The following is a 27,026-nucleotide window of genomic DNA, read 5'->3' as shown; positions in this document are numbered from 1 at the left end:
TGCTACCTTTAATGTGGCTACTAGAAAATTTTAAATTGCATCTGTAACTCACATTACATTCATACTGGACATCCCTGGATTAGCCTCTACAGAAGAACTTCTAACGGACAATACAACCCTTCCCCTACTTTCCACACTCAGCTCAGCTCTCTTATAAACTTTTTACCTAAAGCTAAAAATTTAGGGTAAGACAGGCCAGTCACAGAAGCTAACAAAGAAAAATCTAACTTCGGGTGTATCCGACATACCTCTTTTTCCTTCGCCTTTAATGCCATGGTTAGACCCTGAATGGCTTTATCCCTCTTTAAACTATTTTTCTTTTCCGTAGCAATTTCTCTTTCCTTCTCCCTCAGGTCTTCCCGAAGTGCCTAAATTAGATTAGAAACAGATTCACTAAGTTGATGCGTTCTAACCAAAATGCGCTGTAAATACATCTCTAAAAGCACACTCAAACGCAGCTGTTCCATCCTCCTCCTGTCAACCTGTGATTAATGCTTCCAAGTAGCGCTGAGCGTCGCTCCCGGTTACCGCGTTGCCGCTCACGGCGACAGGGATGGGTGGAGAAAGGGAATCAAATCAGTTAGGATGGTGACAGCTAGTCCCATGGGAAGGACTCCAGTGTCTTCTGGAGCCTGAATTCAGTCACAGCAGAGCCTCAGAAACCGTACCGGGTTATTTGGGGGAAATAACAGATCATTAATTTCACTCCTTAATGCCTCAAAAGCTAGCAGAGAATTCGGTTTGATGGAGACTGAATATATGCATTTAGAGTCTGAGTTCATTTCTAATCACCACTGCCTCCCTCCCGGGCTGTTCTGAGGATCAAATGAGATGATGGACATGAAAGCGCTTTCTCCGCTGCAGGCAGGACTCGGACGCAGGCAGCTGGGACCAGGGGACCCCAGCGCAGCGGCTCTGCAGTCGGGCCGGCGGGTCTGAATCCTCGCTGCACCTGGGGACGGGACCTCGCCTGTCTGAGCCTCCTGGGTCACATCTGCAAACGGGAAGGCCCGCTCCACCAAGTCATCACCAAGGCTACCAAACCCTCTCTCACGCGCCTACGGCGTAGCTGGCAGGCAGTGGCGCTCAGTGCCTACCACCGGCCGTCACACAGAACTACCTGCTGCACCCCGGAAAGAGCCGAAGGACATCCTCAAGACACTTTCAGAAACGGCATCAACATACCTGGATTCTCTCTTCAAAGCGACTTCTCTCCTTTTCCCGCTCCATCTGTGCAGCCTAAGAAAAGGCATTCATTGGTGCCCGGAAGGAACCCACGAACCAGGAGCTCCCCCAGAATAGTGAGAATGAGCGCTCCATTTACGTTCTGTCTCCGATGCTGAGGCTCTCACGAGCCCGAGCATCCACTCTTTACAGCTCACCTGAAGTCTGCCCGAGGGAAGAACGCAAAGACAAGTAACCCCCACCGGCTGACGACCAGCCCCATGGAGCACGAACCAAGGAGCTGCAGGAAGGGGCAAAAGCCACTACTGCACAGCACGCAGGGAGCAAGAGGGGCCAGAGGGCGGGGCGGACGCAGGCCCGTCACGGCCAAAGGCAGCCAGGGAGGCTACAGAGCTCACAGCTGGGTCAGGACAAAGACGAGCCTGCTCCACAGAAAGACTGAGACGCTCCACGCACTCCAAAGCGTCCCCAGGCATGAACGGACCCGCAGCCACCCTGGGTCCAACCAGAACCAGAAGATTTCCGCCGGGGCTGCCTGCACCTCAGGGCCTGCCCACCTGCGGCCGTGGGAGCCCCAGGCATAGGGCAGGGGGCCCGGGGGCTACAGGGTCTGTACCAGCGACCCACCTCTTGGAGCCAGGGAGAACAGAACAACTCTCTGAGTGTGTCTCTACATGAGCTCCGCCTCGCAAGGTGCCAAGATTAACCAAGGTGGAATGCTGACCCCCCACTCCAAGTACAGCCAGGCCCCGAGGCAAGTTACTTCCGTTCCCCACCGCCTCTGAAGCTTCAGACCAGACCTCGCCTCAAGCCCACCTCTGACCCCAGCGACAAAACAGGTACATACCATGACACCACCCTTCAAAAAATCCAATGGATGAAAACAAATTTCCCAGGCAACAGCATATTAACACATGGTAAAACAGAGGCATTCGGGTATGGACTGTATTTTTAACTAACTCTACAAACACCCGAGACTGGAAAGAAAAAAACTGCCAGGGCCCCTGGCAAAGGAGGATTTCTGCTAATTCCTCAGCTCACGACAGGGACCTGGTATTTTGAAGGCCAGAGTGTGTGACTGTGGGGACTGAATATGCACTCATCCCACAGGGGGGTCCGGTCAGGTAATTAAAGCCCCCACCCCCGCCATGCCTCACCTCAGCCTCGCCCTCCCCATCTCCCCTCAGAGCAGCAGAAAGTCCTTTGAGTTCTCCAGACGACACGGTTTCATCAGGAGATGCCATCTGAGATTTCTCCTCTTTAAGGCACTGAATTAAAGCATCTTTGCTCTTCAAAGACAGCTTCAACTCCTCAATCAGTCTGAAAGAGAACACAATTTAAATATTAATTCTAAGCTGTTCCCTCAGCTCAGTGGAGCAGGAGGCAGGAAATGGGGCCAGACACCTTCAAAGGAGACATGTCCGGAGGACTGAAGAGTTGCGTTTTGCAGGTGGGAGACTAAGGGCCAGAATTCACGGGGCATCAGCGGTCCCCTCACCTCCAGCCCAGTCATGGCCAATCCACCCCCTGAGCAGCCAGACTATGGCCAGATCGAGTCACCCTCCTCCTCAAAGACTTTCATCAGCCCCCACTAGCGACAGCCATGGATTATGAATTTGGGCCAGGTCGGGGCAGGGGGGCGGGGGGTGGAGCGGGAAATCTTCTCTCCCAAGGAAATCTGGCAGTGAGGCTAAAGAAACAGGACCGACAGAGATGAGCTGCTGCAGTGATAATGAAAACAAGGAGTGCGTCTTCCAAGGCTTCTCAGGGCAACGTGTAACAGACTGGCTGCCAAGGTAAAGGGCCAGCTCCTCAGCAAGGCACTCGAGGCCCTGGCTTAAGGGCCAAGGCGGCCGGCGGCCCTGCTGACGGCCACCCTCTCCGCCCCAGGGCCTCTCCAGGGACCTCCGTCCTGCGGCTCGAGGCCCCACCACACTCCGTCTACCCGGAACCCCCTCACAACTCTGCTCCCACCCCCACCTGATGGATGCCCACCCATTCACCGCCCATGGTCAGCCAGGCCCCCTCAGGTAGAGCTGAGCACATCCCTCTCTGGGTCACCGAATTATCCCTTACCCTGTAGGAACTGCTCCCTGACCTCAGCCAAGCTATTTAACCTTTGAGTCTGCATTCCCTCGGCTATAAAGTGGGGACCACTCGCTTCTGTGGAATGAAGATAAGTTATTTAAAATGCTCCATGACCCCAGGCACACAGCAGACCTCGACAAATAGCAGTGGCTATGATTACTTTAAAAAAAAAACATTCAGCAATTAGCATTTTGTTGGCGGACCCTCAGAAGAGTCTTTCTAGCTAAGCCTAGGAAGCATCTCGGTAGGATAAAAGAGCAACGGCTTGGAAGTTTCAGAGCTTCCTGAGCGCCGGAGGTGAAGGGGAGGCGTGAGTAAACGCAGCTGAAGCACCTAGCAACGCGGATTGGAGCATCTGAAAATCCACGTCCACCTATACGAGTCCTGCACCGAAATCCCAACCCCAAAGGTGATGGGATTAGGAGGTGGGGCCTTTGGGAAGAGCTGAAGTCGTGAGGTTAGAACCCTCCTGAGCGGCAACATGAATGAAGCTGCAGAAAGACCCCGTAGGCCGGGAAGCGAGGGGACACAACGAGAAGCCTGAGACCCCGACGAGGACCCTGGTCCAACCACGCTGGCACCTGGCCCTCGGACTCCCAGCCTCCAGACCTGTAAGAAGTGAGCTTCTATCGTTCGTAAGCTGCCCAGTCTGTGATGTTTTGTTATGGCACCCCAAAAGGACTAAAATAATTGAGCACAGCGGAAACTGGCAGCTTGGGGGCAATGCCCCCCAAAACTTGGAAAGAGGAGTAAGACTGCTCTCTAGGGGTTCCAACCTGAAATTATCACACAGTCAACTAGAGAGGCAAAAAGTCATCAAACTGCACTTAAAACGGACTTGTTGTGCCGCATGTAACTTATACTTCAATAAAACCGACCTGCTTTAGTTGCCTTAAGGTGACTTCCCCGGCGGCTCAGACAGTAAAGCGTCTGCCTGCAATGTGGGGGACCAGGGTTTAATCCCTGGGTTGGGAAGACTCCTGCGGGCAGGAATCCCTCAGAAGAAATGGAGTGGCCATCATGGTTAACAAAAGAGTCCAAAATGCAGTACTTGGATGCAATCTCAAAAACGACAGAATGATCTCTGTTCGTTTCCAAGGCAAACCGTTCAATATCACAGTAATCCAAGTCTATACCCCGACCAATAATGCTGAAGAAGCTGAAGTCGAACGGTTCTATGAAGACCTACAAGACGTTTTAGAGCTAACACCCAAAAAAGATGTCCTTTTCATTATAGGGGACTGGAATGCAGAAGTAGGAAGTCAAGAAACACCTGGAGTAACAGGCAAATTTGGCCTTGGAATACGGAATGAAGCAGGGCAAAGACTAATAGAGTTTTGCCAGGAGAATGCACTGGTCATAGCAAACACCCTCTTCCAACAACACAAGAGAAGACTCTACACATGGATATCACCAGATGGTCAACACCGAAATCAGATTGATTATATTCTTTGCAGCCAAAGATGGAGAAGCTCTATACAGTCAGCAAAAACAAGACTGGGAGCTGACTGTGGCTCAGATCATGAACTCCTTATTGCCAAATTCAGACTTAAATTGAAGAAAGTAGGGAAAACCACTAGACCATTCAGGTATGACCTAAATCAAATCCCTTATGATTATACAGTGGAAGTGAGAAATAGATTTAAGGGACTAGATCTGATAGAGTGCCTGATGAACTATGGACGGAGGTTCGTGACATTGTACAGGAGACAGGGATCAAGACCATTCCCATGGAAAAGAAATCAAAAAAGCAAAATGGCTGTCTGGGGAGGCCTTACAAATAGTTGTGAAAAGAAGAGAAGCGAAAAGCAAAGGAGAAAAGGAAAGATATAAGCATCTGAATGCACAGTTCCAAAGAATAGCAAGAAGAGATAAGAAAGCCTTCTTCAGCGATCAATGCAAAGAAATAGAGGAAAACAACAGAACGGGAAAGACTAGAGATCTCTTCAAGAAAATTAGAGATACCAAGGGAACATTTCATGCAAAGATGGGCTCGATAAAGGACAGAAATGGTATGGACCTAACAGAAGCAGAAGATATTAAGAAGAGGTGGCAAGAATACACAAAAGAACTGTACAAAAAAGATCTTCACGACCCAGATCATCACGATGCTGTGATCACTCACCTAGAGCCAGCCATCCTAGAATGTGAAGTCAAGTGGGCCTTAGAAAGCATCACTACAAACAAAGCTGGTGGAGGTGATGGAATTCCAGTTGAACTATTTCAAATCCTGGAAGATGATGCTGTGAAAGTGCTGCACTCAAGGAGGAAAAGGGGACGACAGAGGATGAGATGGCTGGATGGCATCACCAACTCGATGGACGTGGGTTTGGGTGAACTCCGGGAGTTGGTGATGGACAGGGAAGCCTGGTGTGCTGCAATTCACGGGGTCGCAAAGAGTCAGACAAGACTGAGCAACTGAACTGAACTGAACTGGGAAGATCCCCTGGAGAAGGAAATGGCAACCCAATCCGGTATTCTTGCCTGGAGAAGCCCCTGGACGGAAGAGGCTGGCAGGCTACAGTCCATGGAGTCACCAAGAGTCGGATACGACTTCACCTTCTAGTTACCTTAAAGCAAGTTCTAGACTGGGATGGAAAAGGAGCAGATTGTGGCGAACCCGGAGCCCCCGCCCTGCTAAGAGAGCAGCCTTGGTCCAGCAAGATTCTGGCCCAGCCCTGCTGCTCGGGGCGGAACAGGATGATTATACAGGCAGCTGTAGAAGTCCCAGTAGGGGGTTATGTGCTGTGCTGTGCTTAGTCGCTCAGTCGCGTCCAACTCCACTCGACCCCATGGACTGCAGCCCGCAGGCTCCCCTGTCCATGGGATTCTCCAGGCAAGGATACTAGAGTGGGTCGCCATGTCCTCCTCTAAGGGACCTTCCCAACCCAAGGATCAAACCCAGGTATCAAACATTGCAGGCGAATTCTTTACTGACTGAGCCGCCAGGGAATATAGACAGAGCAAGCCTAGGGAACCTTCGGAGGCCACTGCAGCTGACAACGGCTCAAGGAAGCTACTGCAGCACAGGCCTGCTACCAAAATAAAAGCACGAAATATGCCCCAGGTCATCCAGTGAGAGAAAAAACAAGTCACCACCCTTCTGCTGATTTGAATAATCAGTGCTGACAGTCCTGGTTTGACCTCACAGGGTCAGACACTCTCCTCCCCAAAAAAAAGGAGGAGCTAGAGATGTAAGCCTGACCTTTACTGGAAGAATGAGGAAGAAAGCGATCTTTCCCCTCCCCCGCCTCCAACTCTCTTTTGATTATAAAACTGTAGCCCACTTATTCCTCAGGACAGAGCCCTCTTGCCTGACCACCTCCATCTCTCACAAGCATCTTATATTAATAAATCTACTTCTTGCCTATCACTTTGCCTCTCGCTGAACCCCTTCTGAGCTGAGACACAAAGAACCTGAGCCTCAGTAAGTCCAGACACCAGGTGAGTGATTCTAATTGAAAGAGGGTGGGTTCAGATCCCAGACTAGATTTTAGCTGGGTTTGAGTAAAGTCGAGCTCAGAGGTGCGAAGTTTTGCTGCCATGCCTTGCAGGTTTTTAAGAGAAACTGGAAATCTAGACTTTCACATGAAATTAGATTTTTTCTTCCTAATGTTAGCAACAAATTGAAAGTTACCAAAATACTGTGTAGGCCAAATATAAGTGTCTGTGGGCCGTATTTGACCTAGAGACACAGACTAGACGTAAGGTCAGATTGAAGGAAATCAAGCGGCTAGATCACCTACCTTTGAGAAGGGTGGTGAGAGCCCAGGACACAAGCAAGGTCCTCCCAGGGCGGGCTCTGCTCAGTGGCGGCCGGTCACGTGACAGATCTGGACCCACTTCACCAGGGCAGGACCACAGAGCCCTGTTCATCCAGCTCTGTGCTTTGGAACTCACCTCTGACCTCAGCTTAGCTTCCTGGGCAGGCCCACCTCCGGGGAGGGAACACACTGGCTCTAGCCCCAGGAGAGTCCCACCACAGGGAGGGCCGAAGCAGAGCCAGCAGAAATCAGAGCGGCCCCTCCCCCCAGAGACAGCTGCACATGTGTCTCCGGAGTTACTAGCTTGTTCCATCTCGTGAGCAATATGTCTATGCCCTCCAAGACTGTTTTTCCCTTTTTCCTTTGGCTACCAGGAAGCTTATGGCCAAAACCTGGATGCGAAATTTAGTATAAGCAGAACTTGTCAGCATGAATTTCTGTCTACTAACCCCACCTCTGTCCTCATATCACTACCCTATTCCTTCTCCTTTCATCCTGATTTTATCCCTAGTTTTCTCACTGTGGGGACCAAGTAGAAAAAGAAGGGAACAAGGATAGGAAGGGGGTGACCCCTTCCCTTGCTTTGGATCATGCCGTGCTATGCTAAGACACTGCAGTCATGTCCGACTCTTTGTGACCCTATGGACTGCAGCGCAGCAGGCTCCTCCGTCCATGGGATTCCCCAGGCAAGAATACTGGAGTGGGCTGCCATTTCCTTCTCCAGGGGACCTTCCCAGACCAGGGATGGAACCCATGTGTCGTGTCTCCTGCCCTGGCAGGTGGGTTCTTTGCCACTAGGGCCAGCTGGGAGGCCCTGTAGTGGATCACACGGCCAGACAAATAGACATCGGAGCCTCACGGGGGTGCGAGCCCACCTGTCCTTCCCTTCCAGGACCGCAGCCATCTCCAGGTCCCCCTCGCGCATCTTCTTCATCTCTGAAAGCTTGCTTTCCAAGCTTAGTCGCAGAGCCTTCTCTGATTCTGTCCCAGCAAAGGCCTTTTCCATTTCTGCTTGGGCGGCTTTCACATCCTAGAGTTAAATTAAATGCATTTGATGCAATTTTTCAATACAATTGGGAACATTTTGAAAGGAAATTGGATTAAAACATAAATATTTATGACTTTTTCTCCGGCACATTTCCCCTCCCTGAATTGTACTACACATGGGGAGAATCAGTAATAAATACATTCACCAGCCATTCTCCCCCTCTTATATCCTGAAGAGTAACAGGCATTTCCAGTGGAAAAGACTCTACAAGAACCGTATTTGGGGTTTTGAAAAATCGGATCAATATTTACAGCTTCAATGAGTACAAAGAGAAATGTGCTTCTCAACACCTAAACATACATAAATTCCTAAGAGTCACCATCATCCCCATACACATTCATCCCACACCCCACTGCCCCTATTTTTTTTTTAAGATAATGACTACACGACTCGAAAGTACATTTTCTAAACCTCCAAGGTGATTTAGGTGGTGAGAAACTCTATGTTCTTCCTGAGAGCTCAGAGAAGCCAGAGGGAAACTGTCTAGATGGCGTGGGCAGCGTCTGTGTGAGGGGAAAGGTCCTGGTGCTCAGGAAAGTCGCCTGACGGTGGGTCTCAATCTGTGAGCCCTCGGCCAGCAGCCTCTGACTGCGCCACACAGAGGGAAGTCAGATCGAACCGGGCTCAAAACCCAGCTCTCCCACTTACTCGCTGGGTGACCTCGCGTAGCCCCTAACCTGCCTGAGCCCGTCTCCCAACCTGTAAGACAGGGATAGGAACCTCGCTGGCGGTCCAGGGACTAAGACTGAGGGCTCCCAGTGCAGGGGGCCGGGGTTCGATCCCTGGGCAGGGAACCAGAGCCCACACCCACAACTGAAGACCCCACGCACCTCAGCTAGGGCCTGGTGCAGCCAAATAAACAATTAAATAAACAAGAAACAGAAAACGAATGAGCACCATCTCTCCAGAGTCGCTGGAGACTCTGTCACATGCCGGCTGCATCCCAGGAGACTCCACAAACGCCGGCCCCCCTCCCTGCCCCAGCCACAGCACGTCCTCCACCACCGCCTTCCCAAGAGGGCGAGAGCCTGAAGGTCTCGATGGCAGCTGGGGAAAACTTACCAATGTTCTGAGACAAAAAACAGCAGAACCTATTATTTGCTGAGCGCCTGCTGATGCCAGGCTTTGAGCAAGGAGCTTCATTTATGTCATCTGTGATCCTCACTCAACTCCAGGAATTACAGCCTGAGAGACAGGCTGGGGCAGCTCAGCCGGAAGCACTGCAGCCAGAGCGCCCGGCACCCACCCGGCACCAGCGGCCCGGGGTTCGTTCTCAAAGACGGACAGTTACCTCGTACATCTACTGAAGGGATGAACGAAACCCGTGTACGAAAAGGCTAAGAAACCCTTCTTAGGTGCGCGACACGTGGTGTCTCAGACACGGTAAGCCCCATAAATCGCTGGCTCACTGCAGGTTATTACAATCACTGCAGGGCAGGTGCCTTCGGCCTCATCTCACAGACGAGGCAGCTGAGCCTCAAGGGGCACGTGTCTTCTCCACAGTGACAAACCGGTGACTGAGCAGGAATTCAACCCCGCACGCCAGGCACGCTGTTTCCCTAAAACGCGGGGAGCACGAAACCGGGAAACCCAAGACGACTGAGCCAAGAGGTGAAGTTTCCCGAAGTCTCAGAATTACGTTTTAACTTCAGAATTCGTGCTCGAAAGACTCTCCTTTTGCTTTCAGCTCAGCTGCTTATGATCCAGACTAGGTTCCCCGCCCTTCTGAGCCAGTCTCCTCATCTGTATTTTGGACCTACACACCCCCCTGGGGCTGCTGTGAACAGGAAGAACGGAAAAGACCGTTATCAACCGCAAAGCACAGAACAAGCGGATCTGCTGTTTCCATCCAGGTGTCATCGCCCCTCTTACCTGCTCAGAAGAATCAAGGTTACGGGTAGAGAAAGTGAGATGAAACGAAGACTTCAAAGACCAAGAATGAAGGAACTGCTATTATTCCTCAGTACTAGCTTAACATGGAGGAAAACTTTCTAACACCTAGGAGACAATATATTTTGGCCAAGAAGCTTCCTGCCTCCCACCAGTCACAGGCAGCACCTGGCTGAGAGTCGGTGGGAGAAGGGCCACACGAGCGGCTCCCCAAGAAGAGCGGTCAGGGAGCATGGGCAGGGTGGGGCCGGAGGCTGGGCTCTGGGGCCGGGGCCGCGCGGCCACGCGAGTCAGGAAGCCCGGCTCCAGGCTGAGCTGCGTTAGGTGGGCCCTCCCCTCGCTGGGCCTCAGCTTCCCCTTCTGCAAAGAGACTGAACTAGATGAGAAGAAGGGTGGTGTGGCAGCCGAAATACAGGCTTTAGAACCAGCAGCTGTAAGTTTAAATGGGCTTCCCTGGTGGCTCAGTGGTCAAGAATCCATCTGCCAATGCAGGAGACACAAGAGAGCCGGGTTTGATTCCTGGGTCGGGAAGATCCCATGGAGTGGGAAAAAATGGCAACCTGCTCCAGTCTTCTTACCTGGGAAATCCCATGGACCGAGGAGCCTGGCAGGCTACAGTCTATGGGGTCACAAAGAGACGGACACCACTTAGAGACTCAACAACAAGAACGTCCAACCGGGGATTAAGGCTGGACTCGCGTTTCTCTCTGTCCCTCCGTGCCCTCATCTGCAAGACACAGACGGTCAAGGGCGGCGTGCAGGGTGCGCAGGTACGGATTCCACACGCACAGCGCCCAGAGCAGGGCTGCAGCCAGGAGGCACTCAGGAGGGCTCTTGCTTCTGCTGACACCCTGACAGGTTACAGAGAAGAATTCTGCCCCCTCTGTTATGAACCCACTGTGACGAACAGTCTCCTCAGGGCTCGCAGACTCGCCTCTTCTAAGAGGTGTATCCTCTTGGTCAGGACATCTTCAACCTGGCGGACCTTCTTCTGAGCATCTTCCTTCACCCGCTGAACTTCAGAGCCGCCCCCTCCGGCGAGGCTCTCAACTGCTTTGCTGTGAAAAGAAGCAGAGGCGTGAAATGCACAAGAGTGACAGTCACATGGCGACTCCAGGGGCTCCAAAGAGACAAAGCACATCTGCTGGGCCCTTCTCCCACAGACCTGTGCTGCGCTTTTTTTTTTTAATATTTGTAATTCACAAGCAGAAATAATGTAATATATAAATGTATTAAATCAATCATGCAGTACACCTTCAACCTACACAATGTTATATGCCAAGTATATTTCAATTAAAACACGTAGATGTGATATCTGTGTATGTGTTTATATGTGGTTTGTATACTATCCAGTGATTTCCTTAGGGTCAATTCCTAAACACGGAATTACTAAGTTAAAGGATAAGCACATTTTCAAGACATCTGACAGCTACTGCCAAATTCCCCACCACAAAACTTCCGATAAAGCACACCTCCACCACTGGCAGGAAAGGCGGAGAGCAGGTGTGACGAACCAGCGTGCAAGGAGCAGGATGCAGGGGACTCCCGCGGCCGCCCAGTGGTTAAGACACTGCACGGCCACTGCAGGGGGCACAGACTCAAACCCTGGTCAGGGACCGAACGTGCCGCCTGGTGCAGCCACAGAGAAAAGAAAGAAAAGGGGTCAGGAAGCAAAGAAAACAAACCTGAGGGCAAAGGTCGGCCACTGGAGGGAAAGCGTCTCAAACCCAGCACGACCGTTCTGTAAGCACCAGCGGCGACTGCGGGCCCAAGGGGAGGGGGTCACCCGCTCCTCGCGCCCCCCCACCTCCAACACAAAACCCAGAGCTCATGCCGCTGGGCATCACGGGGTGCCCGCTCCACCTGACCAGCGGTGGTGGGGCTGGCGCTCCAGGACCGGACACGGGGCCACCACCACTGATGGCCTTTCCTTTTGGTTCTCAAAAGAGAAAAACAGGGTCAGATGTGAATTTCTGAGACACAGACTCAGAGTAGTTCTCATCGGATTTCCAAAGTGACTGCGGATTTCCGGAAGGCAGAATAATAAAGGAACGGCTCCACCTAAAGCTCGTTTTTCAGAAAAACGGCAAAAGAATAAATCTATTCATCGCCAGCTTCCCGTGCCCTACTTAAGGGTATATAACATTTTTCCAACCAGGAGCCACGTGAGCAGACACTCTCATGCACAGGCCACGTGCGTTTCTGACTGAGAACAATGGAGAGTCAAGAGGGCCATGCTTGCCATCCACATCTCAGACACGAGTCTCTGCAAATACAGACTCCATTCCTATCTTGTTCCCTGGTACCAACAGGCCTTCGGAAGCCTCCCACCCCGTATCATGATATTATATTAATGGAATTCAATGTGAACGACTGCAAAGAGCGAGCAGGGGGTCTGGGGCTGAACAGACCTGCTTCCAAATTTTGACTCTATTATGTCCTCAGTGTGACTCTGGCTAAACTACCTCTTACACCTCGGTTTCCTCATTTGACAAATGAGATGATTACCTCTTAGAACTAACATGCTAACACGCGTGTCGCTCCTCTGATCTGAGTGCTGCCTGCTAGCCCGTGTCCCTGAGGACAGCGGTGCTGGCCCCTGCTGAGCGGCGCTGAGCGGCCTCGCTGCCCACCTCGGCGGGTGTCTGAGCTAAGAACAGATCCTCGCGGGCTGGGACTAAGGCCACCATGGCCACCTGCCAATTAATGCCATGAGATGTCCTCAGGTCCCGCCCAATCCCCTCCACCATTTCCTGATCAGGACTGTCTGGGATTCACTCCTCAAGAGGCATTATACACGGCTGAAAGATTTCTGTTTTAAAAGCTTTCCCCTCCTGAGCCGTGAACACAGGATTTTTCCAGTCCCAAACTTCCACTGACTACCACAAATGTTTTACCCCTTCGGTTTTACAGGAACTTCTGTAGAAAACCACTGGCTCCACCACCCTCCCCTCCACCCCGCGCCACCTCCCCCCACAGCCAGCAAGTGCAAATACCAGCCACGATCAAACGTCTGTGTTTTGCAGTCTGCATCATACACATGGTCAAGAGGCTGACTACAATTTTTAACAAGTACTGGCATTATTCAATTCGGGTGCGTTTTAGTTATGCCACTAAAATGTATTCCCAATAATAAATGTTCCAACTTTTCATTTATCATCTTTGTATTTTACAGTTACTGTAGCAATAAAATTTATACTCAGCAGTATGGTGCAATTTTCCCCTACTAATGGAATTATTATTTTTGTTTGTGTTTTAAAGCCACAGAGATAAAATTTACTCTTGACAATATGTCTGCTTTTGCTCTTAATGCTCCCTTATTGTAACTGAGAAATATAATAATAGAAAGCCAGAAAACATATATGTTTACTGCACGGCAACGTGGAGCGAGCTCCAGAGGAAATCAGCCCCAGTTCTGCCGCCAGAAGAACTGGGCAAGTCCTCCCATCCGCTGAGCCTCAGTTTTCTCTTCACTCAAATGGGAATACTGGCTGCCTCAAATAGCTGTTATAAAATCAGATGCAATAAAGCATGTCACCAGGCCCAGGATCTGGGCCACAGTAGGACCTCAATAAACGTTAGTTCTTGGAAGGTAGAAGGGAAGCTCAAGAGGGAGGGGTTACATGTAAACTTACAGCTGATTCACACTGCTGTACAGCAGAAACCAAAACCACTGCAAAGCAATTATCTTCCAATTAAAAATACACGTTTTTAAAAAATGTTAGTTCTCTCCTTTCTTTATAGAAACTTCTCTTTACAGAATCTGGCGCAAGAGATGAGACAGACACCAAGACCGAAGGAGAGAAAGGGTTTAGAGAAGCGGCTCTAACCCAGCTTTCCACCCAATACAAGAAAGAACTTTTCTGGGAACACCACCCTCGCTATCCTTTTTAATCCTCAACATTTCCTCTTGATTCTTCCTATCCTAGAGGTGGTCTTTAGGAAAAGCAAGGCCTTTTCCTGTAACTGATGCTGGGCAGTTCAGGGCCAGGGCAGGTACCTTCAGCAGGTGCTCAGTGGACGCAGCACAGAGCCACGCGGCTGCGACCGGCGCGCCAGGCGCAGGCGGCTGCGACCGGCGCGCCAAGCGCGGCTGAGAGGAGCTACCCCACGTCCGAGGTCAGGGGCAGAAGCCGGGAGGACCCCATGCCTGAAGGGTGGCGGCCAAGAGGAGTTACCCCACGTCCGAGGTCAGGGGCAGCAGCCGAGACTGCCAGACTGCGACGGCGCAGGAACGGCCGAGAAGAGCTGCCCCGCGTCGGAGGTCAGGGGCGGCGACGAGAGGAGTTACCCGCGTCCGAGGCCAGGGGCAGGGGCCAGAGGAGCAACCCCACGTTCAAGGCGCCTGCGCGTGTGCAGGAGGGCCTAGAGGAGCTATCCCACGTTGAAGGTCAGGAAGGACGGCGGTGAGGAGATACCCCTCGTCCAAGGTAAGGAGCAATGGCTGCACTTTGCTGGAGCAGCCGTGAAGAGATACCCCACGCCCAAGGTACGATAAACCCAAGTGGACGGTAGGTGTTGCAAGAGGGCATCCGAGGGCAGACACTCTGAAACCATACTCACAGAAAACTAGTCAATTTAATCACACTAAGACCACAGCCTTGTCTAACTCAATGAAACTAAGCCATGCCTGTGGGGCAACCCAAGATGGGCATGTCATGGTGGAGAGATCGGATAGAATGTGGTCCACTGGAGAAGGGAATGGCAAACTACTTTGGTATTCTTGCCTTGAGAACCCCATGAACAGTATGAAAAGGCAAAATGATAGGATACTGAAAGAGGAACTCCCCAGGTCAGTAGGTGCCCAATATGCTACTGGAGATCAGTGGAGAAATAACTCCAGAAAGAATGAAGGGATGGAGCCAAAGCAAAAACAATACCCAGCTGTGGATGTGACTGGTGATAGAAGCAAGGTCTGATGCTGTAAAGAGCAATATTGCATAGGAACCTGGAATGTCAGGTCCATGAATCAAGGCAAATTGGAAGTGGTCAAATAGGAGATGGCAAGAGTGAATGTCAACATTCTAGGAATCAGCGAACTGAAATGATCTGGAATGGGTGAATTTAACTCAGATGACCATTATATCTACTACTGCGGGCAGGAATCCCTCAGAAGAAATGGAGTAGCCATCATGGTCAACAAAAGGATCTGAAATGCAGTACTTGGATGCAATCTCAAAAACGACAGAATGATCTCTGTTCGTTTCCAAGGCAAACCATTCAATATCAGAGTAATCCAAGTCTATGCCCCAACCAGTAATGCTGAAGAAGCTGAAGTTGAACGGTTCTATGAAGACCTACAAGACCTTTTAGAACTAACACCCAAAAAAGATGTCCTTTTCATTATAGGGGACTGGAATGCAGAAGTAGGAAGTCAAGAAACACCTGGAGTAACAGGCAAATTTGGCCTTGGAATATGGAATGAAGCAGGGCAAAGACTAATAGAGTTTTGCCAAGAGAATGCACTGGTCATAACAAACACCCTCTTCCAACAACATAAGAGAAGACTCTACACATGGATATCACCAGATGGTCAACACCGAAATCAGATTGATTATATTCTTTGCAACCAAAGATGGAGAAGCTCTATACAGTCAGCAAAAACAAGACCAGGAGCTGACTGTGGCTCAGACCATGAACTCCTTATTGCCAAATTCAGACTTAAATTGAAGAAAGTAGGGAAAACCACTAGACCATTCAGGTATGACCTAAATCAAATCCCTTATGATTATACAGTGGAAGTGAGAAATAGATTTAAGAGCCTAGATCTGATAGATAGAGTGCCTGATGAACTATGGAATGAGGTTTGTGACATTGTACAGGAGACAGGGATCAAGACCATTCACATGGAAAAGAAATGCAAAAAAGCAAAATGGCTGTCTGGAGAGGCCTTACAAATAGCTGTGAAAAGAAGAGAAGTGAAAAGCGAAGGAGAAAAGGAAAGATATAAACATCTGAAGGCAGAGTTCCAAAGAATAGCAAGAAGAGATAAGAAAGCCTTCTTCAGCGATCAATGCAAAGAAATAGAGGAAAACAACAGAACGGGAAAGACTAGAGATCTCTTCAAGAAAATCAGAGATACCAAAGGAACATTTCATGCAAAGATGGGCTCGATAAAGGACAGAAATGGTATGGACCTAACAGAAGCAGAAGATATTAAGAAGAGATGGCAAGAATACACAGAAGAACTGTACAAAAAAGATCTTCATGACCCAGATATTCATGATGGTGTGATCACTCACCTAGAGCCAGACATCCTGGAATGTGAAGTCAAGTGGGCCTTAGAAAGCATCACTACGAACAAAGCTAGTGGAGGTGATGGAATTCCAGTTGAGCTATTTCAAATCCTGGGAAGATGATGCTGTGAAAGTGCTGCACTCAATATGCCAGCAAATTTGGAAAACTCAGCAGTGGCCACAGAACTGGAAAAGGTCAGTTTTCATTCCAATCCCAAAGAAAGGCAATGCCAAAGAATGCTCAAACTACCGCACAGTTGCACTCATCTCACACACTAGTAAAGTAATGCTCAAAATTCTCCAAACCAGGCTTCAGCAATATGTGAACCGTGAACTTCCTGATGTTCAAGCTGGTTTTAGAAAAGGAAGAGGAACCAGAGATCAAATTGCCAACATCTGCTGGATCATGGAAAAAGCAAGAGAGTTCCAGAAAAACATCTATTTCAAAATCTGCTTTATTGACTATGCCAAAGCCTTTGACTGTGTGGATCACAATAAACTGTGGAAAATGGGAATACCAGACCACCTGATCTGCCTCTTGAGAAATCTGTATGCAGGTCAGGAAGCAACAGTTAGAACTGGACATGGAACAACAGACTGGTTCCAAATAGGAAAACGAGTTCGTCAAGGCTGTATATTGTCACCGTGTTTATTTAACTTATATGCAGAGTACATCATGAGAAATGCTGGACTGGAAGAAACACAAGCTGGAATCAAGATTGCTGGGAGAAATATCAATAACCTCAGATATGCAGATGACACCACCCTTATGGCAGAAAGTGAAGAGGAACTCAAAAGCCTCTTGATGAAAGTGAAAGTGGAGAGTGAAAAAGTTGGCTTAAAGCTCAACATTCAGAAAACAAAGATCATGGCATCCGGTCCCATCACTTCAGGGGAAACAGATGGGGAAACAGTGGAAACAGTGTCAGACTTTATTTTTCTGGGCTCCAAAATCACTGCAGATGGTGACTGCAGCCACGAAATTAAAAGACGCTTACTCCTTGGAAGGAAAGTTATGACCAACCTAGATAGCATATTCAAAAGCAGAGATATTACTTTGCCAACAAAGGTTCGTCTAGTCAAGGCTATGGTTTTTCCTGCGGTCATGTATGGATGTGAGAGTTGGACTGTGAAGAAGGCTGAGCGCTGAAGAATTGATGCTTTTGAACTGTGGTGTTGGAGAAGACTCTTGAGAGTCCCTTGGACTGCAAGGAGATCCAACCAGTCCATTCTGAAGGAGATCAGCCCTGGGATTTCTTTGGAAGGAATGATGCTAAAGCTGAAACTCCAGTACTTTGGCCACCTCATGCGAAGAGTTGACTCACTGGAAGAGATTCTGATGCTGGGAGGATTGGGGGCAGGAGGAGAAGGGGACGACAGAGGAGGAGATGGCTGGATGGCATCACTGACTCGATGGACATGAGTCTGAGTGAACTCCGGGAGTTGGTGATGGACAGGGAGGCCTGGCGTGCTGCGATTCATGGGGTCGCAAAGAGTCGGACACAACTGAGTGACTGATCTGATCTGATCCACACAAAGGCCCCAGGAAGCAAGAACAGCGGAGAAGCCAAGACTCAGAAGCCAAAGACCCGGCCGCTAGCCAGGGCCCCTGCCCTTTCCACGGGCCCCGCCTCCACTCAGGTAGGGGAGCAGACTCGGGGCCTCACCAGGTGTACAGTCATGCTGGAGAAGTGAGAATCACACGCAGGAAAATCAAGTACCCAAAACCTAGCGCTGGGCTACAAGTCAGGGACTCCAGTCCTAATTCCAGCTCTGGTCTTTCTAAGCGGTTTTGCTGCACTCTTTCCCTTCTCCAGACCTGAATTCCCCTCCTTGATGAAAAGGAGGTTTCTGAGAAAGCTGCCTAGCTCCCAGGATAATGATGGAAGGTGAATGAGCCTGAAAGCATCTTATCAACGGTGAAGTGTGATGTGCATATGGGATCATCACGGTTGCCAGAGGAGTTTCCGGAGGGGCTGAGGTGGGGCCTGCAAGCAGCCACAGGACTCAGCCTGGGCCTCTACGGCGGGGAGGCGGCAGGAGAGTCACCAGGGCCGGCAGCGAATGGGGAAGCAGAGAGTCCTGCCAGGGCAAAGCCAGAGCCGCAGGGGCAGGGCATGCTTAGTATCTGCGTGCCATTTGGGACGAGGCGCTGGTGGAGAGCAGGCTGGAGCAGTGGAGTCACTGTGAATATTCTTACGTAGAAACTCTGCCCTGGGAGGCTTCCTTGACATCACTCTGCCTACCCCTTACCCAGCCCTGTGGACTGTGCTTCCCAAATGTCCACCCAGTCCCTGCCAACAGCTCATCACGAGTCTCTCAGCTCAACTACTGAACTCGCTTCCCTGCTTCCACCCCAGCTCCCCCCACAAAACATTCCCCACTCGGCCTCCAGAGTGACCTTTTTAAAAACAAAAACAAAGCCCTGATTGTATCAGTGGCTTAAAACTCATGACTGTTTTCATGGGATCTCAGGATAAAAGACCAAAATCTCTAGCGTGGCCTCAAGACCCTGCAAGACGAGCCTGAGCCCCGAGGCACGCTGGATCACCTGAGACGTGCACACCCCCGTCTCCTCCAAGACTCTCCCCTCTTCCCCTTAAGGCCTACTTGCCCCCAGGATCATCGCAAACGCCGCCTCCCCGGCCGCAGACCTCGTTACGCACCTACGGCCGCTGCGCTTGCTCTCAGGGCGCCCTTTCTTCTCCGAGCTCTTTTCGCAGTTTGTATTTACAGATCTGTATTTCCAAGTACTCGATCCCCACCACTGCTGCCAGGATGTAAGCCCCACCTGTCTGTCTGGGCCGCCGCTCTAGTCTCAGGAACCTAGGCAGTACGGCACGTAACAACTGCTTGAGAAGTATTTTCTGAATAAATTAATTAAGCTGATCAGATCAAGAAAGGGCCCCAAACTCCAGTCTAGGCCCTTGGGGAATCGATGCATACAAACGTGGGCACCAGCCATGGAACGCTCAGCCCGGTGTGCTGGTATCGAGGCGTGCGCGTAGCCTTTGTGAGTCTGGGTCTCCATGTACACACGCCTGGCTAGAAACAAGTCCTGGCCAAGATCCGCAGCAGGCAGGGCGCTGAGCATGCAACAGACCGAATTCTACTACTGGTTTCCCGGCTTGGTAAAGTCGATTTGACTCCCTGCCCAGAGAACGACGTTGCTCCCAAACAATGACAAAAGCAACCAACGAAAACAACGCATTAGGGAGCCCCTGGCAGCCCAGTGCTTTGGGCTCAGTGCTTTCAGTGCCGTGGGCCCGGGTTCCATGAGAAACCAAGATCCTGCGAGCCACACGGCAGAGAAAAGGCAGAAACACCACCACCAACGGGTTAGTCTGGTTCACTCATTCATCCATCACTCACCCACTGAGAAGACAGCACGTGTGCAAGGTCAGCGCAGCCCGAGAAGCCTGGACCGGGGCCGTCTAGCCTCCCCCGAGCCCACAGCCGTCCACGCTGGCTGCCGGCTGGGCCACGGCAACAGGGACCGTGGAGCCCGGCCCAGCGCAGCGCAGCTGCAGGCGTGTTTCAGCCGCTCGTCATGTCCAACTCCGTGACCCGTGGACAGCAGGACCCTCTGTCCATGGGATTTCCCAGATAAGAATGCTGGAGTGGGTTGCCATTTCCTTTTCCAGGGGATCTTCCCAACATGGGGATAGAAACCTGCATCTCCCGCCTTGCAGGCAGATTCTTCACCACGGAGCCACTGGGGAAGCCCTCGCAGGGCAGCTGTGCCCCAGGCCGCCGTTGAGCTCCTCCGCCAGGACCGCCAAAGCGTGACCACACGAACTTCCAGCCGGGCCCTCGGTGGGTCAGCTCCAGGAAGTCTTCAGCATCTCTCAAGTGAAACTCAGCACACTCTCGTGTCGCCCCCGTACTCATAAATGCGCTGTCACTGCGCCCCCATCACACCCGTTTACATGCTCACCGCTGCCCGGGGGCTCTGAGTAAGGGGAAGTCTCTTTTCAAATCCGCAGCACATTTACCTAAGAAATGCTTATGCATGAATGAATAACCAGTTGAGACACAGACTCTTCTCTGAACTGTGACTGCTGGTCAATAAATATTTAAATTAATTAATTGATTAAAATAATAGTTTTCTACTTGTTTAATGCAATAGAGCCCTTCCTTTATGAAATACTACAAGGGAACCTAGTACAGAAAACACACACAGAAACTAGTGACTCTGGCTGAAGCCCCCACTCCGCCCCCGAGCCTCGCCCACCCCGGGGGTCAAGCCCCACACTTCGCCCCCCGAGCCTCGCCCACCCCAGGGGTCAAGCCCCACACTTCGCCCCCGAGCCTCGCCCACCCCGGGGGTCAAGCCCCACACTCCGCCCCTGAGCCTCGCCCACCCCGGGGGTTCCCTCTAAGACTCCAAGGCCCTCCGCCTTTCACAGCGATGAAGACGAAGGAGCTGCGGAGATAACTGACAATATAGCTGGATCGCACAGACACATCCCTAAGGAGAGAGGCCAGACACAAAAGCGCGAGAGCAGCAGACGCCTCCTGTTCTCTAAGTTCAAAAACAGGCAGGACTGAGCGATGCGGGTGCTAACGGCGAGCGCAGAAGTGGTCTCTGTGAAGGAGTGTAAGTTCCGGGAGCACAAAGGCAACCCCAGGGGCCTGAAGACCTTCCGGTCGCTCCACGAACAGCATCACGCTGCACACTTACCGTCGGCACATTTTCCTATGTCACATTTTTGTAACATACTTATAGGAAATGGTGAGATAGATGAGATACTTAGAGAGCATTGCCAACTCGATGGACATGAGTTTGAGCAAACTCTGGGAGATGGTGAAGGACCGGGAAGCCTGCTGTGCTGCAATCCATGGAGTTGCAAAGAGTTGGACAGGACTTGGCAGACTGAACAACAACATTACATTTTAAAAGTTTGTTGAAAAATAAATAAAAATGAAAACCTCCTCAGGGTACTGAGAGCAACTGGCTTAGAAACACAAGGCTCTCTCCTCCCAGCGCGACCAGCCACCGCCACCACCAAGCCGGGTGATGAGGACAGGTACTCACGAGGCTTTGATGAGCAGCCGCTCTCTCTCCTGCAGCTCCCGCTTCAGGCTCTCTACTTCCACCTTGAGCTCGATGTTCTTCGGGACAAGATCAGGAGAGAAAAGAAACGTGTAAAACACAGGCCATCCGAATGCCTTCAGTGGGGAACCCACCTTCAGTGTGAACTGGCTCCGATGCTCTTAACAGATACGATGCTCTTAATGGGCAGATGTTAGATTCAAATCCTCATTAGCCTCGGGGCACAGGGAAAAGGGGGTTATTAAACACTGGTGGGCTCCGAAGAAAGCCCTGGATTTCTCAAGGCTTGGAACAATTATGTAAATTTTCCAAGCACCTAACAGCCAGAGCACTCAAGCATCGAGGTATACATGCCATACAAGTGAGGCTGGTTTAAAAATTGTTTGCCCTCCGCCAAGCACATTTACAAGCAATTCTGCAGTTTGTTTTTCCCATTCCGAGGCAATTACTTCTGGTTGTTTACAATCATGCATGTGGTGGTTGGAGCAGTGGGAATGTGCTGCAGCTTCAAAAAAACATGCGGATGGGAAGCCACATCACTGCCTGTCTCATTTCAGTGTGAGATTTCGGGGTACCCCCTTCCCAAAGAGCCGCGACTGCATGGGGCCCGCTGCCTGGAGGGGGCGCCACAGGGCTCTCCCGCCAGCTTCCTCTTAACTGACCTAAACGAAGGGAGGCACACAGGGCCTTGGGCTTGCAACTCCTGTGACAACCCAAAGGCAGGGTCTTTGGCACATGGATCACAGCATGAGGCTGTGGGGCAGGGATAGGCTTTGAGAGCCAGTTCACTGATGTCCTCAGACAGATTAGATGAATTCACCCAGCACAGAGGCGGGTCCAAGTGTGTGGTCTGCAGAGGGCTGCTGCAAATCCCAGATTTCCCTAATCCTGTGCCTGCTTTATTCCAATAATGTACACCAACTGACAGTCTATTCCCTAGTACATGTGTATCATTGTAAATAAAAATAACATTTCCAGTACGATTTACAATCTTAGAGGACATGCCTCCCTCCTTTCAGCGAAACGGCCCCAAAGGGAAGAGCACCCCTGACTGAGAAGTCTGCCAGGATGGGAAGGCCACGGCCTTGGGACTCGACGACTGTTCAGTCGCTCGGTCGTGTCTCACATTCTGCAACCCCGTGAACTGCAGCACGCCAGGCCTCCCTGTCCTTTACTATGCCCCAGAGTTTGCTCAAACTCATGTCCATTGAATCAACGATGCCAGACCTGGCTTCAAATTCTGTCTCCACTCTTTACTGGGCAGAAACCGTGCTGAGTCAGCGGACGCTCGTCCACTCGTTCCTTCACGTGACAGACACACACCGACCCCTGTGACAGACCGAGCACCGGCTAAGCGTCGAGGCCGCCGTGGTCGGCAAGGCAGACAGCCCCGCCTTCCTGCTCATATCCAACACGAAGGCAGCAGAGGGAGCCTGTAACTGACCTCAGAAACATAAGCCCAAGGGACTTCCCTGATGGTCCAGTGGCTAAGAGTCCTCACTCCCATCGCAGGGGCCCAGGTTCGATCCCTAGTCAGGGAACTCGAGCCTGCAAGCTACAATCCAAGAACCTGGATGCTGCAACTACACAGAGCCCACGTGCAACAACAAAGGCCCGTGTGCCACAAGACACGGACAAATAAATAAACATTAAAAGAAAAAAAGAGCTCTCATCACAATGCGGGGGGTGGGGGAAATCTTAGAAAAGAAAAGGAAGAAACAGTCCCTACGGCCCTCTCAGATCCCTCAGGGGGTCACACGGCAAACACGAGGCCCAGCTGCCCTGCTGGATTCGAGGGCTGGATGAGCTAACAAACGAGCTGCGGCAGGAGACAGGGCTCAGGCGACGCTGTTTTCCTCACCACCAAACAACGGAGACTAAGGAAGCCATGTCTGCAGAACTTTTCCTAGAAAAAACTGACCTCTGCATAAAGCACACTGGGTGTCAGCGCACAACGTCTTCAACTGTGGTTTTGGGAAAACTGTAGAAACCCCTTCAAAGAGAAGAGTCCTCTTCCAGCTCTCCAAAGGGCAGAGAGCTTCTACGTAACAGCTGACATCATATGCTCTAAGTGGTCTGCTTTCTGATGAACCATCTGGCAGCCCCAGACCAGCGAACTTACAAGACTACACAGCTAACATGTCCGTGAGATTATTCTTTGCGAGCCTGATATTTCAAGCTATAAACTTATATACATGGTGATCGAACTTTCTAAACCGAAAATCAAGACACCATTTAAGTATCAAATGGAATATCATTATAAAAAAGAATGAAGAAGCTCTTAAACCACTATTAAGGCAACATATGCAAGATATTGTTAACATCAAAGCAGAACATGCTCACGTTTACGTGAAAAGGGTGCTGATTCATAATATACATACACGCAATGGCTGCTTGCATACACATAAAACTTCTCTGCCTGAAGAATTAATCATATTGGTTAGATCTAGGGAACCAGGGGACAAGGATGGAAGAAAGTCTTTCCAGCATATACCTTCTACACTTTTTGATTCTGAACCATGTACATCTATCCAAAATATTAAAATTTAAATAAAAGTACAATCAAATCAAGCCATCTAGCCAAGCAATGGAAAAAGAAGAGCTGAAACCACATGGCACAGTGAGGCAGGCAGACCCAGGTTCAAAGCCCACCTCACGGCGCAGCTACACGACATCAAGCGCACTACTGATCTTTCCTGAGCTTCAGTTTCCTCTCCTGCTAGATAAGGATCATTTCCACGGGACAAGACTCGTGAGAATGAAAAGAAGATGATGAAGGTACAAACACCCAGGACAGGTGCCTGACCAAGAGGAGGCAGTTACCTTCCTTGAGATTTCCTAACACCCATATTTGTCCTGAGGTACATGACAATCATACATAAGTAGGAAATATTTTAGGTGACAGGCTTTTCTTTAAAATTTTGATTGCATCACCACTTCTTTCCCAAAAATCCTCATTGTCTTTCTCTCCCACAATAAAGGAAAAAAACAATTGGGTCTTGAGGGACAAGGGAGCTTTTTAATTCTTGAGAAGGCTCAGAAGTACAATACAATCGATCTTCAAGACAAGTCCATTTAAGTCCACCCACTACAACTCAAGGAGGGTTCGTTTTCCTCCTTCAAAAGTTTCCACTGGTGCAAACTTCAGAAGAGGGAAAAAAATGGAATAAGTCTCAGGCCAAGGGCTAATCTCCTAGAGAAAGTCAAGAAAGGGGCACTAAAATATTGTTTGTACTCCTGCCTTTTCAAGAGAGCCAAGTTCTTTTTTCAACTCCCAGAACCACGGTTTGTTTTCAGGCAGAGGCCTCTGGGTCAAGACTTGAGATAGGAATAGACTGTTTTCCTGACAGTTATAAGCAAGCATGCAAGGAATACAGAAGAGTCGTTATCACAGAAAAAATGACAACCGTAACTCTGGGCTGCCGACGGAAGCTGCAACAAGACAGTGACGATCACTGGCGAGGGCTGACTGTGTGCTGAGGCTTTCCATCTACCAACTCATTTTAATCCACACAAATAACCCCAGGACAGAGGGGTTATCACTTAACTCTGGAAGCAAGCCCAGACAGCTGAAGGGACTTACTTGCCTACAGTTACACAAGCTAGTGAGTAAGAACAGGATTCAGTTCCAAAGACATGCCACCATTTCACTCTTTGTCTCAATTATAAATAATGAGAAAACGGCAATTGAGATATGCTAAGTCAGAATTCCATTTTAAGAAGAGAGAAAGACTCCCTTAAAATTAATCTTGTATCGCTTTGCTTAGTATTAAGGTCATTCTATTATCTTTATGCTCCCTGTAATTAATCCAATAAAAGGAAAGCAGTGCTATCTATTCGTGCCAAGTCTGAGAACAAACATTAATCGAACTGCTGCTTCGAATGGCCACGAGGAAAGACGCCAGGCGCGGCAGCGCCGAGCGGGGCACTCACGGTTTTGCAGGCACGCTCCGTGCGGCCGCCACGCTCCCGCTGCAGGCTTTCCTCGAGGAAATAGATGCGGAGCTTTAGGTTAAAGTTTTCTTTCTTCAGTTCAGTGATTTGCTAGAAAATAAGCACAGATGAGTTATTGAAAATAAGGTCTGAGGGACGAGACTTGCATGACGCCCATAGCTTCCAGGGCTACACAGGGAGTAAGAGCTCAGCTTTGCTGCTGCTGCTGCTGCTAAGTCGCTTCAGTCGTGTCCGACTCTGTGCGACCCCATAGACGGAAGCCCACCAGGCTCCCCAGTCCTTGGGATTCTCCTGGCAAGAACACTGGAGTGGGTTGCCATTTCCTTCTCAATGCATGAAAGGGAAAAGTGAAAGTGAAGTCGCTCAGTCGTGTCCGACTCTTAGCGACCCCGTGGACTACAGCCTCCCAGGCTCCTCCATCCATGGGATTTTCCAGGCAAGAGTACTGGAGTGGGGTGTGCTCAGCTTTGCTACAACCGCACAAACCCAGGATTAAGAGCCAGATGCAGGACAGTCTGAGCACGGAAATGAATGATAGTCGACTGAGTGCAGAGAGAGAATTCATGACTCCACACTGAAAGCAAGTTAGGAAAGGAAAGGAAGAAGGGAGGCTCTTCTTTACAAAATAAATCAAGTTAATAAATGTAGAGAGTAGCAGGAAGAGAAAACCACCATTATACAACTGCTACACTCAACTAACACACACACACACGTAGAAATAAATGACTCGGGCCGAGATTGGCACACAAACGCACTGGGGGAAGCGCGCGTTCCCACCGTCTCACGATGGCCACCCCACAGACGGCTTATCATTTGGGAAACATATCGTCACGATTCAGAAGCCTAGCAGACATCACCCTAATCAACAGAACATATTACTACTACCCCTGGTGGGACAGACCGACATGCTGTGCCTCCTGAACTAAGTCACTGAAAGTAAGCAATTTCATTTAAAAATGCTAAAATACCTATAATCTTCTCTCTCTCTGTTTCTCTTTTTTTTTTTTTTTTTTTTTTGGCAACTTAACAGCTTGTGAGATCTTAGTTCCCCAACCAGGGAACTGAACCTGGACCCTGGCAGTGAAAGCACCAAGTCCCAACCACTGGACTGCCAAGGAATCCCCCAAACACCCACAACCCTTAACCTTGAACTAGTCAAGAGTTGTCGGACTTCTCTGGTGGCGTAGCGGATAAAAATGCGCCTGCCAATGCAGGGAACACGGGCTCAATCCCTGGTGCAGCAAGCTTCCACCCGCCATGGAGCAACTAAGCCCACACCCACTGAGCCTGAGCCGGGCAGCAGCTGAAGCCCGTGAACCCAGGGCCGGAGCTCCGCGCCGGGAGAAGCCACAGCAGTGAGGAGCCCTCGCACCTCCACAAGGACCAGCCCCTGCTCGCCGCCAACCAGAGAAAAAAGCCTGCACGCAGCAAGGAAGACCCAGGGCAGCCAGAAATAACCACAAATGAATACAGCTTTTCTTAAAATGTTTAATCAAGAGTCATCAATCAAACAAATCCAAAATGAAGGGCGCTCTACAAACAACAGACTCGGACTCTTCAGGAATCTCCATGACAATCTCAAGACAAAGAGGGCTGGGGACTTTCCTAATGAATGGAAGTAACAGAGGCCTGACTGTGAAGAACAATAAAATCATACAGTGACTCCTGAAATCTTTTTACGCTATATGGAGACAGCTGGGGGACTCTGAATAACAACAGGAAATTCCAGGATGATTTCAGTAGCAATTTCTACCAAATATTTAAATCTCTACCAATTTTATACAATCTCTTCCAGAAAACAGAAA

The 27,026-nt window shown here is 50.2% G+C and overlaps 1 protein-coding gene across 9 annotated transcripts in view; it reads right to left on the bottom strand.

Moving 5' to 3' along the window:
* Positions 1-27,026, bottom strand: part of CDK5RAP2 (CDK5 regulatory subunit associated protein 2) — a 183,465-nt gene that overhangs the window by 129,766 nt on the left and 26,673 nt on the right. For all 9 annotated transcript variants that reach the window (XM_070375007.1, XM_070375005.1, XM_070375008.1 and 6 more), the window contains exons 4-10: positions 25,201-25,311; positions 21,250-21,326; positions 10,910-11,033; positions 7,913-8,067; positions 2,343-2,505; positions 1,186-1,239; positions 249-368 (exon numbers count right to left, since the gene is read on the bottom strand). In XM_070375007.1, the coding sequence (XP_070231108.1) occupies positions 249-368; positions 1,186-1,239; positions 2,343-2,505; positions 7,913-8,067; positions 10,910-11,033; positions 21,250-21,326; positions 25,201-25,311 (804 nt within the window). The remainder of the gene's footprint in view (positions 1-248; positions 369-1,185; positions 1,240-2,342; positions 2,506-7,912; positions 8,068-10,909; positions 11,034-21,249; positions 21,327-25,200; positions 25,312-27,026) is intronic.

Source organism: Bos mutus, chromosome 8 (genome assembly GCF_027580195.1).
Source record: "Bos mutus isolate GX-2022 chromosome 8, NWIPB_WYAK_1.1, whole genome shotgun sequence".
In the NCBI taxonomy this organism is placed as follows: Eukaryota; Metazoa; Chordata; class Mammalia; order Artiodactyla; family Bovidae; genus Bos; species Bos mutus.
The sequence above is the reverse complement of the archived record's forward strand: the minus strand, read 5'-3'. Positions and strand labels throughout refer to the sequence as shown.